This window comes from Hyaena hyaena, unplaced genomic scaffold (genome assembly GCF_003009895.1).
Source record: "Hyaena hyaena isolate Hyena2069 unplaced genomic scaffold, ASM300989v1 scaffold_928, whole genome shotgun sequence".
Classification (NCBI taxonomy): Eukaryota; Metazoa; Chordata; class Mammalia; order Carnivora; family Hyaenidae; genus Hyaena; species Hyaena hyaena.
Window position 1 is genome coordinate 218740 of NW_024081562.1, and position 15602 is coordinate 234341.

Sequence of the window (15602 nt, forward strand, 5' to 3'; positions counted from 1 at the left end):
ATGGAATACTACATGGCAATGAGAAAGAATGAAATCTGGCCATGTGTAGCAACATGGATCAAACTAGAGGGTGTTATGCTGAGCGAAATAAGTCAGGCAGAGAAGGACAGATAGGAGGATTAGGAGGAACTTAACGGAGGACCGTGGGAGAGAAGAAGGGGGGAAATGGTGGGGGAAAGGGAGAGAGGCAAACCATGAGAGACTCTTGAATGCTGAGAACAAAGTGAGGACTCATGGGTGTGGGGGAGGAGGGGGGAGATGGGCATGGAGGAGGGCACTTGTGGGGATGAGCACTGGGTGTTATATGGAAACCAACTTGACAATAAACTATTTGTAAATAAAAAAATAAAAATAAAAAGTGAGAACTTAGAAGTTGAACAAGATTGGGGTGCCTGGGTGGCTCAGTTGGTTAAGCATCCAACTTTGGCTCAGGTCATGATCTCACATCTTGTGGGTTCAAGCCCCGTGTCAGGCTCTGTGCTGACAGCTAGCTCAGAACCTGGAGACTGCTTCAGATTCTGTGTTTCCCTCTCTCTCTGCCCATCCCCTGCTCACGCTGTCTCTATCTCTCCCTCAAAATAAATTAAAACATTAAAAATTTTTTAAAAGAAGTTGAACAAGGTTTAAATCAATAATTAAGTAGCATTAGAGAGGTAAATTAAGTCAAATATGTAAAAATGGTTTTAAAAATCTTGAGTATATTAGCTAAAATTTGGATGTACACATGTTCTATTGTCCACCAATTCTATCCTTAGGTGTGTACCAAACAGAAGCACATGCATATGTTCTTCATTAGACACACACATGGTTGTTCATTCTTAATAGTTACTATTCTAAGTAGTTAGAAACTATCGTAAAGTCCATTATCAGTAGAATGGATAAATACAGTTAGGTATATTCACACAATAGGATTCTAACAATCTTAAAGTGAACTAAAATTACACACAACATGAATGAATTCAGAAATATGTTGAGTGAAAAAAAGCCAAAAACAAAAGAATATATACTGTATGATTCCATTTGTAAAAGTTCAACCAACAGGCCAAACTCAGCTAGGATGGTAGAATCTGGAGAGAGGCTCCTCACCTGTAACATGGAAGTGAGAGTTTCCATTTCATAGGATTGTTGCAACCAAATGAGAAAGTGAGGAGAGAAGGCCCATGCCAGGCACCCACTGAGCCTCAATGACATTAGACTTGCAGAACTGGATACTCCAGGCTTTTTTCTTTCATGAAAATTTCCCCACATTTAACACTGCACCTCTACTCTCCCTTCTCCCTGAAGCCTGTCAAGTGAATTTGAAGTTCTAGTTTGTGTGTTAACTCTCCCCCATTGGAAATATTCTCTCAAGTTGCCATTATGAGTGTGCTGGTAGGTATGGTCCCTGAGGAAGTTCTCAGCCCACATCTGCTCCCCATTTCTGGTCCAGTGTGCACCTTCTCTACTCAACTATGAGTCACATGAGGGAAGACACCATAGGTCTCATTCCACTAGCAAAGAAGACATGGGAGGCTCAGGAACTCTCTGTGAAGGAAAGAGTTTACACAGCCAGCCAAGACTGCTGCCCTTGGAAAGGCCACTTGTAAAGTTGGCCTTGGTTGGAGTGTGGGAACCTGGATGGTAAACAGTTCCCTACACTGATATAAACTTTTCCCAAGTGATTAGAGGACCTCATTGTGTCTACACTGTTTGTACAATGTGATTTGTGCCAGACACCTGTTTTTCTTCTGGGCGTCTGAAGTTTGGACACATGCTAGGCAGAGGTTCCCTATGTGTGCATCTCCATGGAAAACCTGTGGCACTGAGTCTCTGATGAGCTTCCCTGGGAAATGCATTTCATACATGTTATCACAACCCACTGCTGGGGAACTAAATGCACCCATGTGATTGCACCAGGAGAGGACTCTGAAAACCTGCATCTAGTTCCCCAAAACTTCTCCCCATCAGTCTTTTCCCTCTGCTGGTTTTGTCTTGTGTCCTTTCACTGTAATAAGTCATAGCTGTGAGTACAACTGTGTGCTGTGTCCTGGGAGTCCTCCTACTGAGTTACTGGACTAGTGAACTTGGGGACCCCAGCCACACTCACAAAGATGTGTAAGTCAAAGAGTGTGGGGAAGAAACTGAGTTCCTGCAAGCTCAGGCCAGAGGTCAGGATGTGCCTGAATCATAACAAGCCTCAGAGATACATGCCAAAGTAGAAAAACTGAGTTTCTTCCAAAGAGTGAACAGCCTTCTGTTCAAATTGTACCAGCCCCCTAAGGGCCACTGAACATGTTCATGAGTGAGTGTGAGTGTGTGGGCATATGAGTGTGGTGTGTGAGACTGCATATGTGTGAATGTGTCTGTGTATGCGTGCATTGTGAGTGCACATGGATGTATATAAGTGTGTGCAAGTGTGAGTGGTTCCTGCTGAGAGGGAATGAGGCCCTTCAGAAGTCTAATAGAAACTGCACACTGTGGCCATCAAAGATCTTTGCACCAATACATTCAAGCCTCCAGACAGGAGTTGTTCCAGAGTTGGTAGTAGTTCATCCAAGGCACAGTGTACACCAAAAAATCACAAATGAAACTCTGTGGAAGGAGAAAGAAAACCACTTTTTGAAAGTGAATAAAAAGCTTCTGCCCCTGCCCCAGGCCGTTATCTGGGGAGTCTGGACCAGTCACTGTGTCTGCACGCTGACCATATGGGTGAGGGAGATCTGCTCACAGTCACTTGGTGGGGCAGCATGGGGCCAGCCTGAACAGGGATGTCACCATGGGTGCCCCCTGACCAGTCACTTGGGACCTGGAACAGGTGTGCCTGGAGCCTGCAGCCCAGGGAACCCAAGGATGAGGCCTGGGCAGGACAGCAGTCTACTTGCACCTGCACTCGGGCACAGAGGACTCCTCATGTCTGCCAGCCTACAGGTGGTATCACCAGGAGGAACTGGGAAAAGGCAGAAAAGATGAGCAGAGTCTGGAAGATAAGAAGAAAACTAGACAATCTTCAGGGACCTGGAGAGTGTGCGTCAAGACCACAGTAAATCTCCAGGGAAGTAAACCACTTCCCCCTGAGGGACAGGATGGGACTAGGAGAGGAGACAGAAGGCCTGTGGCCAACACTGTACCAGCTGCAGGTAAGGAGACTGTCCAATCTTTCTCCCATCTCTGGGCACCTCCAGTGGCATCAGGAGATGCTTGGCCTAGCCCTCACCCTGCCATATCCACACAGCTGAAAAGGTGGTCAATGTCCAATTCCGGTCTACTTTTTAAATTTTTACTTTTCTCCCTCTTATCACAAGGCCCTGCTCAAAGACTGCCACCACACACCTTTTTCAGCTTTTTTTTGTTTTGAATGGGGCATGAGTGGTTCTTTGTGCCATTCCTCTCACATTTGGTCCGGCTAATCTTCACAGTAACCATATACTCCACTCCAGTCGTCAGCTACCGAGAAACAGTGCCACTATTAGTATTGACTCCAAGCATCTAGTTGCTGGTCCTCACCAGGTAAAGCTAGGACAGAGATAAAGCCCCAGGAGTCACAGCCCCTCTTCCCAGAGCTTATCCACCCAAAGCACGGCTCCCTCTTCCCCTCCCAGCTGGAGAACGTGCACTGGCAGCTGAGACCCCTGCCAATCCCCAGCAGATACAGAGCCCTGCCCCTTGCTCTGGGCTGGCTTCACTGCTGCAGCCACAGATGGCTTCTTGCCTGTCTCCCTTGAACCCCCAGGATGAGGGAGGCAAGACATGGAGCTTGGCTACCAGCAGTCTCAGAATGCCTGCCATATCTATACATGTGACCCTCGTAATTCATAGGGGTGCATCTTGTCTCTCAGTTTCATCCATGTTCTCCCTCCCTACTCTCCTTCCCAACCAACCTGAAAGGAAGTTTAGCAACAACAGCTGAAAAACAGAGGCTTAGGAACTGAAATGATTTGGGGTCTTCATTCCCCATCTACTAACACTGTGCCCTTGAGCAAATGTCTAGCAGTCTCTGTTTCTTTAACTACAGAATCCAGATAATAATTGTGACTGCTCAAGGAGTTGTTGCCTAGGCTAAAGAGAAGCACGCTAGTCACTGAATGCACAAAGCACATTTTAAAATAATTATGAATTATTAAATGTTTTAGCAAAGTGTGGGGAACATTACTCTGAAGCAGCAATGGAGTTGGGAAAGCAACAGAAGACCGAAGAATTGTGCTTGAGTTCTGGCTTTATCCCACGCCAACTCTATCTCCTTGGCCAAGCCCTGCCACCTCCCTGACTCAGTTTTCTCATCCAGAGAATGGGGAGAATAGTGAATGTGTAAACCATGGAGAACACACACCAGGGTTATTCCTGGATGTTGGTATTTGTCTTTCTGTGCTCATGTTCAAGTGTCAGGCTGTGAGGACTCTAAGGGTAGAGAGGCTGGAAAAGCCCTTTGTCCCAGGGAGGACACACAACCTGAAACTCTAACAAATGCTTTGGTGAGTCATGTTCTCTGTTGGAAATAGCTGGGTCCCTCAAGTCAATGTAGGAGATAGAGAGTTCTCCCTAGGGGAGGGGAGAAGCTCCTGGATGGTCCCTGCTTCCTTGTCCCAGTATTGGGTCAAACCAAAGGAGAAGGGTTGGCATTCTCCCAGGTGGGTGGAAGTGGAGGGAGAGAGTGCCTACACTGACCCTGGAGGAAAGTGCCCTCAGAAAAGCTCAAGGTGGTTGTAGGGGAAGGAGGCCTGAGGGTGGTATTGCCATCGTGGTCCAGCTTCTGCCATTGGAAGAACTTTAGGATGCAGAGTCCAGCTCTCCATCCAGGCATTGGCATCCTGCAGGGCTTTCACACTGACCTTCATCATGTTCCATATGTATGAAAAATCTAAAACACTGACCATGAATTTTACTAACATTGTGGTGTGCAGGGTGTCCAACTTTGGCTTAGGTCATGATCTCATGGTTTGTGAGTTCGAGCCCCATGTTAGGCTCTGTGCTGACAGCTTAGAGCTTGGAGCCTGCTTCAGATTTTATGTCTCCCTCTCTCTCTTTCTCTGCCCCTCTCTTGCTCATGCTCAGTCTCTCTGTCTCTCAGAAAAAAAAATAATGTTAAAAAAATTTAACATTTCAGTGTGCAAAGTGTTTTCTTATTTATTATTAGACTGGACTGCTAGATAATAAGAAGAATCATCATAGTAATATAATTACTTTCACAAATACTGCTTCACTCATTCTTCACCCACTTGCAGGTGAGGAAACTGAGGCCTGGAGAGTATGGATGGGATTTGGTCAAGATCCCACAGTTAGGGTGACCTAGAGTCTGGGTGCAGGCAGCCCACCAGACCCACCTCCTATACTCCTCTGTAAGGTATTAGGACAGACCCAAACATATGGCGAAAGGGCCCCTAACCCAGATCACCACTACCAAGGGACACACGTGTTGTTCTTTCATACATTTGAATGACATTAAAAGTTTGTTCATAAACTATTCGTTTAGAGTTAACTGTTAGTAATAATGGGATGATTCCAAAAGACAGGCCTTCTGGGATTCTTAATTTGGCAAGACCTTTGGTCAACAGCTACCACCTTGTGGCCAAGTCACCTCAGTGTTCTTGGTCCTGATAAGCGCCATCTTGGGGCAAGAGTATGTGACTGAAACAGGGACAGGCTGATGTCCACACACTATGATGTCAGGCCTACTTTGCGTCACACTAACATGCCAGCCCCTCTCTGCTCCCCACCCTTGCCGCTTCCTCCTGTTCCCACTGCCCCTCTCTCTGGCCAGAGACCTTTTCTCCTGTCAATTTTTTTTCCAAATTGGATTAATTGAACTAAAATGTGCTATTGCCTCTGCCCTAACTTATATATAGTTTACCATGTAAACTTGAGGGGCATTTGGACCCACAAAAGTGGTTTTCAAGTAACTTCTTTTTATCCCTAATTCCTGATTAATATATTTCAGAGAAGCTTTGTATGCAAAACATAAAAAGAGAGATGATCTGGTTGAAGCCTATCCCTCACTCCCCCTCTTCCCTCGACCCCAAAAAAACCCTCTGTGCAATTCCAGATTTCTGTAGAATACAGCTAGAAATTCCAGACTTTACAGCCCTTGGACATTGAAAAACTATTGTTCCTATAGAGAACATATATATTTTAACAAAGCAAACCGTTAAAGGAAACAAAATCATCCTCATTTGCTGTCACTCTGGTAAGACTACTTTCAGAATTAAAAGCAATTCTTCCCAAGGAAGAATAGTTGAGAACCTCAGGGACCATCTTTACTTTAGACCAAGAATAACAGAGTTTCATTCCAGTCCTTAGGCTGGCATTTCAACAGCATAGCTAAGGCAGTTCTGGAGTCGAAACAACTGCAAAGCATGCTCATCCTAAGTGAAGCCTCCCCCTACCTTGGTGAAACCATCACTTGGTTCTCTCTGGGAGCCATACCATATCCCTGCATGTCCACGTGGACACTACCCACATCCAGAGAAACCGAGGCACAAACCTGCATCTGACTTCGAAGTAGCTTGTCAACTTGAAATAAGTAGGTGTCATTGCTAGCATTGTTGTAGGTTTCAATGAAGAATTTGAGTGTTGAATTCATGTTTTTCATGCTCATGGACTTCTCCTGGAAGCCTTCCCACCTTTGAAATTGACCCAGCCTGGCTGCCAGGACCAGGGCAGCCAACAGCAACAGAGGATTCCTCCAGCATCCAACTCCCATCTCGCAGCCTTGGAAACCTCCTATCCACTGCACCTGCCAGGGTGGGCTGGGGCTAGACTGTAGCTCACTTACCCTCCTGCAGCTGTCTTCACCAGGTGGGCTTTCCCGGGTTAAACAGAGATTGAGACCCCAACCTCATTCATAATCTGATCAAAGGACCAACCTGTGGGGCACCTGGGTGATTCCGTCAGTTTAGCATTCAATTCTTGACTTTGGCTCAAGTCACGATTTCTCAGTTCATGAGATAGAGCCCCATGAAGGATTCTGTGCTGACAGCATGAAACCTGCTTGGGATTCTCCCCTTCTCTCTGCCTTTCCCCTGCTTGCACACATGCATGTGATCTCTCTCTCTCTCTCTCTCTCTCTCTCTCTCCCAAAATAAACATTAGACAGAGAAAAAGACCAACCGCAAAATCTCCCTAGATGGTTGATCAATTCACTCTCAGGTCCATACATTTTCCACATATTTATGACATCCATTTGGTTCTTCAGTTATTCAGGCAAGCATAGTTTCTAAACACCTTGCCAAGATGAACAAGACTCTCTCCCTGCCTTCACATCTACTGAAGAATAAAGCCCCCAAAACAGAGCCTTACAGTGCTATGCAGTAAGAAACAAATGGAAGTGCCATTTGTGGGAATTGGGGAAGGCTTATAGAGAAGGTAATATTTGAACTGGGATATGAGGAATCAGAGACATGAAACAGAGCATAATACACTCTATTTACCTTCTGTGGGCTCTACTTGTCTAATCTGGCCATCAACTATTTCCTGTGCCTCCTTTAGAGACAAGTTCTCTTTACTAACCTGCTACCTTTCTCACCACAGATTTTGGCTGCTGGATCCCACTGTGCCTGCAGGCCCTGGCACCTAGCTCTTGCTATGTTGGTGTGACCCCAAAAGAGCTTTGTGAGGTAATCCTAGTCTCCCAGTGAGGGAGGAATAAGCCTTGATCCTTATTCACAGATTAATCTTGCAGACCCCTGAAGGTTAGGTGCTGCTTACATCAGACAGGAAAAATTCTCCTCTACCTTCTTTAGGTCTCTGGCTGGACCTTAGAATTAACTAGCAGGAGGAAAACATGCAGGTTTAATTGACCCTTTATATACGCATTATATTCTCTTCAAAAGAGAATGAAGATATGAAGTAGCCAGAGCAAGCTTATATACCCTGTAGACAAAGAAACAATAAATGTGTAAAGAATTAACAAAACAATGGAGTTTAGCCTTTGGATAATAAATGGTGAAGAAGGTTTGTTTATACAGCTTTCTTGGTCCTGAATGCCCTGTCTCCAGAGATAAGGATGTCCTCCATCCTCCTGGTACATGGAGGGTATCTTTCACATGGGAGATTTGTCTCCTGCATTCAAGGAAGAAGGGATGGGGGTGCTGGGGAGGTCAGAGTATCCTTCCTGCTTCGTCATTTTCTCAAACTCCCTTGGTTTACAATCTTGAACGTGCCAAGGTGCCATATTTTAGTGTAGTATGTCCTAAACCCCATCACCTGCACCGAGAAGCCTATAATAGCTCCCCATTTAAAAACTTTTGTTCAGGTGGGATCCTCAATGGGATTCTGAAGAAAAAAAATTAGCAGGACAATTGATGAAATGTGAAGAAAGTCTGTAGATCAGTTCATAGCATTTCACCAATGTTAACTTTCTAGTTTTTACCATTTCATTTTTAGTTTAAAAAGATGTTAACATTTGGGATAGTGGGATGAAATGTATGACAAACATTCATGCAACTTTTGCTGCCTTTTTCTAAGTCTGAAATTATTTCAAAATAAAGGCTAAAATGTTCAAAAATAAATGGGACTTCAGTCTTTGAGAAGCAGCACCACCTAGCACCAACTCTCCTGAGTTCAGATCCCTTGCTGGGTGACTCTAGGAGAGATAGTTAATCTCCAAGTCTGTTTTTTTCATGTATAATATGAGAATGAGAATGGGGAAAACTACTAATCTTGGTTTGTGGTGGAGACTAAATCCATGAAGCAAACAACCTGTTTCCAGGTCAGGCATCAGTCAGTGCTCAGAAACATCCTCTGGGTGATTCTCTTATGATTCTGAACCCACATGCTCAAGCCCATGGTGTGTTGGACACCAACTGCTCCAGAACACAGACCACCCTCTGATGTGAAAATCCTGCTAGAGCTGTTACAACATCCTCCCCTGAGCCTCAGAGCCTGACTTGTAGGACTTGTCCAGCTGAGGGAGGTAGCTGCTTTGGAATACCCTGACCCAGAGCTGTAGGTGTGTCATTGTCAAATAGATACATAAGGGTTCTGAGTAATATGTGTGAGTGTTCAGACCCGGACAAGGGCAGCTTGTCCTGGAAACGATATGCCCATCAGACTGTGGACCTGAGGAAGGAAAAGCAACATTCAGTGAGCCATATTAGAAAATCTAAGAACATAGGGCTAAACACATTAAAAAATTGATCTACTTATAGAAATATGCACCTTGGTTATGTCAATAAAGTAAGAGAAAAATTAGTCCCTAGTAATTTCCATGGAATAAGAAAAAAATACACAGACCCTGGCAATATCGATAGAATAAAACAGAAAATGGGGATTTTATCTGGCATTTCTGGAGTTCTTTGGCTTATAGCAGCATAAATCTAATCTCTGCCAGTCTCCACATGGCCTTCTCTTCTGTACATTTCTTTCAAATCTCTCCCTTCTTTCTCTTAAGAATATCAGTCATTGGATTTGAGGCCTACCCTAAATCCAATGTGATCTCATCTTAAGATGCTTAACTTAATTAGGTCTGCAAAGACTTTATATCCAAATAAGTTCACATTCATGGTACTAAGGGCTAGGATTTGCACATATATTTTTGGGGACCACAGTTCAACCCACTAAAATGTCCACTGAATAAGAGAAAATTGGGAGTATGGATGTGTCCATGTGCATTAGTTTCCCATGGTTTTGTAACAAATTACCACAAACTTGGTAATTTAAAACCACAGAAATGTATTGTCTTACCATTCTGGAGGCCAGAAATTTGAAGTCATTTTCACTAGACCAAAATCAAGGTGTTGGCTGGGCTGAACTCTCTCTAGAGGCTCTGGGGTAAAGTCCACTGGCTGCTGCTATTTCTTGCTTTGTGGCCACATCACCCCAATCTCTACTTCTGTGGGCATATGACCTCCTTCTCTTCGGTCTACCTGCCTTTTGTAAGGAAATATGGATGGCATTTAAGACCCACTTGAAAAATCCCAAGTGATCTGTCCATCTCAAAATCTTGAACTAAGTCACATCTGCAAAGTCCTTCTTTACCACGTAAGACAATCCTCACAAGTTCCCGGGGTTAGGATGTGGGCATCTTACAGTGGGTCATTATTCAGCCCTCCACAGCATGGATTCAGGGAAAGTCAGAGGGGTGATTATTTCCCTGAAAGGATGGAGAACAGAGGCCCTGGTCATGCTCCTGGATAAGGGAAAAAGGGAAAAAAATAAAAACATCCATGGAAATGGAGGGAAATAGGAGGCCTCATCAATTCTATGCTGAATGGAAAGTGAAAAATAGGGGACCTGATAATATGCAGGGGATAAGATGAAGATAGGGATCAATATTATATAAGTGGATTAGAGGAAAAATACAGGAGGATGGATGATTTCCATAGGTTGAGGGGGAAATGGTGGCTTTGGTTATGTCCATGGAATGAAGAGAAAATAGGATTCCAATAATGCTTGTGGTGTAAGGAACAATCAGGGAGTTTGATTAAAATCACAGAATAAAGAGTAAATAAATTGCCTGACTACATCCAGAATAGATCACAAGAAAGGCAACTATATAATGCCCATAAAATGAGGGGGAAATGAAGGATCCTGGACATGTCCGTGGGATACAAGGGGCCTGGAAATGTTCATGAATTAAGATTAAAAAAAACACTGAGCCTGATAAAATCCATGGAAAGGGAAATTATTATGCTTGATTATTTCCATGCAATGAGGAGAAAATACAGTGCTGACTATGTCCCTGTAACACAACAAAGTAGGGAACTTCATTATACCAATAGAATAGGGGGAAAGCAGAGTGCCTTGGCCATATCTACGAAATGAAAGGGAAACAGGCAGTCCCATTGTGTCCATAGAAAAAGAAAATAATTAGAGACCATGACTATGTCTATGTAGTGAGGGGAATATAGAGACCCTGGCCATGCCCATGGAATGTGAGTATGCAAAAGGAGGGAAAACGGGGAACTTGGTATGTACGTGCACAAAGAGGAAAATAGGAAGCCTAATAGTGTCTGTGAAATAGGGAAAGACATGGGGTCTGATTGTTTCCCATGGAATAAAGGGAAAGTAGAATCCTCATATGTCCAGGAATAAGAAGAAAATTGGAAACATGGCCATGTCCATGGAATAAGCAGAAAACATGTGGCCTGGTTAAGTCTATGAAAGTCTATAAGGAAGCAATGGGAGGGGCTGATTATATCCTTTTAATAAGGGGACACAGGGAGCCTGGTCATGTCCAGGGAATTAGGGAAAAGTAGGGTTTCTAGATATTTCCATGGAAAAAGGAAAGGTAGGTAAAAAGGAAAAAACTCAGTTTCCCACCTGGGTAGGGAAAACACCCTCTCTTCCCTATCTATAGTCTTTTTCTCCCATGAGTATTCTTTTCCATCTTGCAAAATATACTTTCTGACATTTCTGGCTGCCAAATACATGTGGGTCTTCCCCAAAAAAGCAATTTTCTCCAAGACTGGCTGGGTGTTCTACAAGTCCACTCTGCCTGTAGACAGCATCGGACCCCACAGGTGAAGGACTCAGTCCTGCAAGATTGCCGCACCATCATCACCACCTTCAGATGCCAGGTGCAAGTTCAAGTTGTCAGCTTATGCTTCTCACCAACTGCCTGTAAATCTGATCTTCCTATGGCCCCCTTTTGGGTTTGATTAATTTGCTAGAGTGACTCATAGAACTCAGGGAAACACTTTTACAAGTTTATTATAAAAGGATATGACATGAGAGACTCTTGAATGCTGAGAAAAAACTGAGGACTGATGCGCGTGGGGGAGGGCACTTATGGGATGAGCACTGGGTGTTATATGGAAACAAATTTGACAATAAACAATTTAAAAAAAAAAGGATATGGCAAAGGATACAGATGAACATCCAGATGGAAAGAAGGTATAAGGCAAAGTATTTGGGAAGGCTTCCATGCCCTGTCCTGGAGGGCAACTTTCTTGGTACCTTCACGTGATGGCCAAACTGGAAGCTCTCCAAACCCTATACTTTATGGATTTTATGGAGACCTCATAATTTAGGCATGATCCATCATTAATTCCATTTTTAGCCCTTCTCCCTTCTCAAGAAAGTGGGGAACAGGGCTAAGAATTCCAAGTTTCTAAACACGGGTTGTTCTGTCTGGTGACCAGCCTCCATCCAAGAACCCATCTAAAATCACCTCATTAGAACAAAAGGCACTCCTATCACCTAGGAAATACAACAATTTCAGGAGCTCTATGCCAGGAACCAGGCTCAAAGACCAAATATTAGAACAAAAGAGGCTCTTAATTCACTTACCACATAGGAAATTACAAGGGTCTCAGGAGTTCTGTGCCAGAACCAGAGGCAGACACCAATATATACTTTTCTATTTTCTATTATAGGAAACTTGATTATTTCCATGAACAACAGGGAGGTACAGGCCCTGGCTCTATGTATGGCCTGGTCATGTCTACTGAACAAGGAGATAATAGAAAACCTATTTACTTTCACTGAATAATAGGAAATTGTGTTGCCTGGTTACAACTGTGAAGGAACAGGAGAACAGGGACTTAATTTTTTCCATGGGATAAAGGTACTTTAGGGGCACCTGAGTGGCTCAGTAGGTTAGGCATCTGACTTGATCTCAGCTCAGGTCTTGATCTCAGGGGTGTGACTTCAAGCCCCACATCAGGCTCTGCGCTGGCAGCACAGAGCCTGATTGAAACCCTCTCTCTCCCTCACTCTCTGCCCCTCCCTCCTTCACTTTGTCTCTGTCTCTCCCAAAATAAACAAGTAAACATTAAAAAATTAATAAAAAAACAAAGCCAAGAAAAGGCTGCCCTTGTCCAGAGTCACAGAGGGGCAAGTATGAGAAGGTTGAGGCCTGTGCCTCAGCACCTCCCACCTTCCTGGGCCCAGGCCAACTTCTCATTTGCTGATGCACCATCCAGAGGAAAGAAGTTAGCCTCATTAGTAGTTGGTGCTTAAGAAAGAATAAGCGTCTTTCCAAGAGCCTGGCAAACCAGGCCTTCTGACTTACAGGATGAACCTGGTAGTAGGGCCACTGCTGGAGCAGTCATAGTGGCAAGTGTATGGGATTTGTCTTCCATGAGCCCACAGCTGTGTGGTATGTGGGTCACATGGTGGGAGTACATGGGGAGCTATCTGTGAGATGCACAACTTCCTGGTTTTGTCTATTGACAACCAGGCTTGGAAATTCTTTGTCAGGCTGCTTCCAGGGAAAAATTAGCAGGAGATAGAGGGAGAATGAGTCTTATCAATGTAGGCAGTAAGGCTCTGTTTGTGTGGGCTCAGGAGTTTGGAAACGGGGAATCTCCTGGCTATGGTTTTTATCCCACTTTTCCATCTTATCTTGTCATTCCTGCCCCTCCACCTCAGATGAACTTCTTAGGCTCCTCCTTGACCCCCAACTCCCTTGGGCTTGCATAGATCACTCATCAGTCTGGTCAAAACATTGCTCATCATGATTTGCTTCTGATTGGAAACCCAAATTGGAGTGCCACTGCTCCCCAAAGCAGGAGGGGACCTGGAGGTCATCTAATAGGTGAGAATTCATGCTCTAGGATGCCAGGTATGTTCCAGGACAGATAGCCGCATAGACCATCCTCTACCCAGCCATCCAGGCTGGTGAGTTCTGTTCTCACTGTGGGGCCTGGGACTGCTGTGAGGGGTCAGAGAGCTGCAGAGCAGAGTCAGATGTGGGGCAGCCCTTCCACTGTTGCTTGGAAGCTGCTTTACCTTCTGAGTCTGTTTCCTCATCTATGAAATTGGTGTAATAGCAAATTCATCAGATTATTGTAAAAGGTACAGAAATGCCTAGCATAGTTCCTGGCACACAGGGCTCAATCATGTTGACTATTTCAAGAAGGAGAAACCTCCTCCAGAAGCCAGAGGGATGAAGCAAGTAGAACTGCCCTGGGGCTCCAGGCTATTTTTTGTGACCTCCCTGCTCTTGCCCTCTCTCCATTCCCATTGCCATTGACATCATAGGCACTGAGAGAAGAATCATGATGTGACAACTCTCAGAAAACAAATATGCCTTTGCAAACAGCAGGGTTGATCTCATTTGAGTTCTTCCACCTTATTTCATTCATTCATTCATCATTCATTCATCATTCATTCATTCATTCATTCATTCAAACACTGTTTGAAAAACTCTTCTTTGTCCTGCTCTCAACTGGCTGCTGGCCTAGATATTGCCCTGGCAAGAAGCAAATCTATCTGAGACCCACCCTGCCACCAGAAACCCTTCAAAGCCAGCCCAGCAAAAAGCAATCTGCCATCCGGGTACCTGCTTGAGTACTCTCCCAAGAGAGGATGAAAGGGAGCGTTGCCCAGGCTATCAGCAACAGCACCCGCTGCAGCCCTGAGCCCCTGAGCCCTCATCCCTGGGGCTGCAGCAGAAGGATGTGACTGACATTGGCTTCAGATGGTCCTGGGGAGCAGGCCAGCACACAGGCGCAGAATGTCAACAATGACAAGGTGGTACTACAGATGGCTCAGAGCTGGCACTGTCCCAAAAGGCTCAGTGTAAATGTACTCTTTCCAGACAAGGAAACCTGAGAAATCATGAGGCTCAGAATGTAAGAGATGTCACAAGGGACAGAACATTCCCACTGTCTCTGTAGGATTCCCATCTGGAGCCCCAGAGTGGCATGGTTTGTTGGCAGGCCATCATCTTTCATGCAGCCTTTGGTCTCATTTCTTTTTCTTCTTCTTCTTTTAAATTTTTTTAAAATTTATTTATTTATTTTGAGAGAGAGAGAGAGTGAGCAGGGGGCGGGCAGGAAGACAGAAGGAGAGACAGAATCTCAAGCAGGGTCTGCACTGTCAGCACAGAGCCTAACACAGGGCCTGAACTCAGAACTGCGAGATCATGACCTGAGCAGAGATCAAGGGATGCTTAACTGACTGAGCCACCCAGGACCCCCACTTTTGTTCTCCTTCCTGTAGCTGTTTTCCCTGGTGCAGCTTTGGTTGACCAGCTCTTTAGCAGGCTATGCAATTTAAATAACCATCACGTCTCATTTTGAAATCAAATAAAAACCATGCAGCCTCTGTAGACTGCTGTGCTTCTGCTTCTGATCTCCTGCTCTCCTGCTGTTTCTCCATGAGCAGCCCACCATCTCCTGATGCAACAAGCAGCAAATGCTGAAGCAGGCCAAAACTTTGTTGTAAACTTCACATCTTCAAGTTCCAGTCCTTTGCCTATCTTTTCTATTTGGTTGTTTGCCTTCCATTGATTTGTAAGATTTATTTATCCTTAGTAATAATTATTTGGAGAGTTATTTGCTGTAAATATCTTTTTCTGGGTTATGGTTTTGTCTTTTCATTTGAGTTATGCTATGCTAGTGAAAAGAAATCCTTATCTTAATGGAGTGAATGTATTGATTTTTTTCTTATGGTTTGCAGTTTTGATGTCTCATTTAGGAAAGCAAGGTCATGAAGTGACTTTCCTGTATTTTCATTTAAAACTCTTAAAAGTTTTCACCTGGAACTCATGTGACATTGTGTGTCAACCATACTTCAATTAAAAAAAACAAGTTAAAAAACCCCAAAAAACAAAACTTCTAAAAGTTTTGAAGTTAAGCATTTCACACTTATGTCCATAACCATTAATATTTTTGAGCATGGTGTGTTTGCTAATATCATGTTCAGAATCTTGTATCCATATTCATGAGTAAGACTGGCCCAAG

At 44.2% G+C, this 15602-nt stretch overlaps 1 protein-coding gene and 1 long non-coding RNA gene across 3 annotated transcripts; both read right to left on the minus strand.

The window, feature by feature from the left end:
* Positions 1–2468: 2468 nt before the first annotated feature.
* CSTL1 (cystatin like 1) lies at positions 2469–7529 on the minus strand. Of its 2 annotated transcripts, none has more exons than XM_039220981.1 (4): positions 7480–7529; positions 6455–6706; positions 3310–3423; positions 2469–2571 (listed from the first exon to the last, which is right to left on the minus strand). In XM_039220981.1, the coding sequence occupies exons 2-4, from the start codon at positions 6671–6673 to the stop codon at positions 2488–2490; spliced, it is 417 nt and encodes a 138-aa protein (XP_039076912.1). In that variant the 5' UTR covers positions 6674–6706; positions 7480–7529; the 3' UTR covers positions 2469–2487. The 2 variants fall into 2 exon arrangements, with proteins under 2 accessions (XP_039076912.1, XP_039076911.1); XM_039220980.1 differs by having other exon boundaries at positions 7401–7521.
* A 1092-nt stretch (positions 7530–8621) lies between these two features.
* On the minus strand, positions 8622–14434 carry LOC120222956. The gene is made up of 3 exons (XR_005526155.1): positions 14198–14434; positions 9655–9840; positions 8622–9030 (listed from the first exon to the last, which is right to left on the minus strand). It is a non-coding gene; the product is annotated as an uncharacterized LOC120222956 (long non-coding RNA).
* Between the last annotated feature and the right edge of the window lie 1168 nt (positions 14435–15602).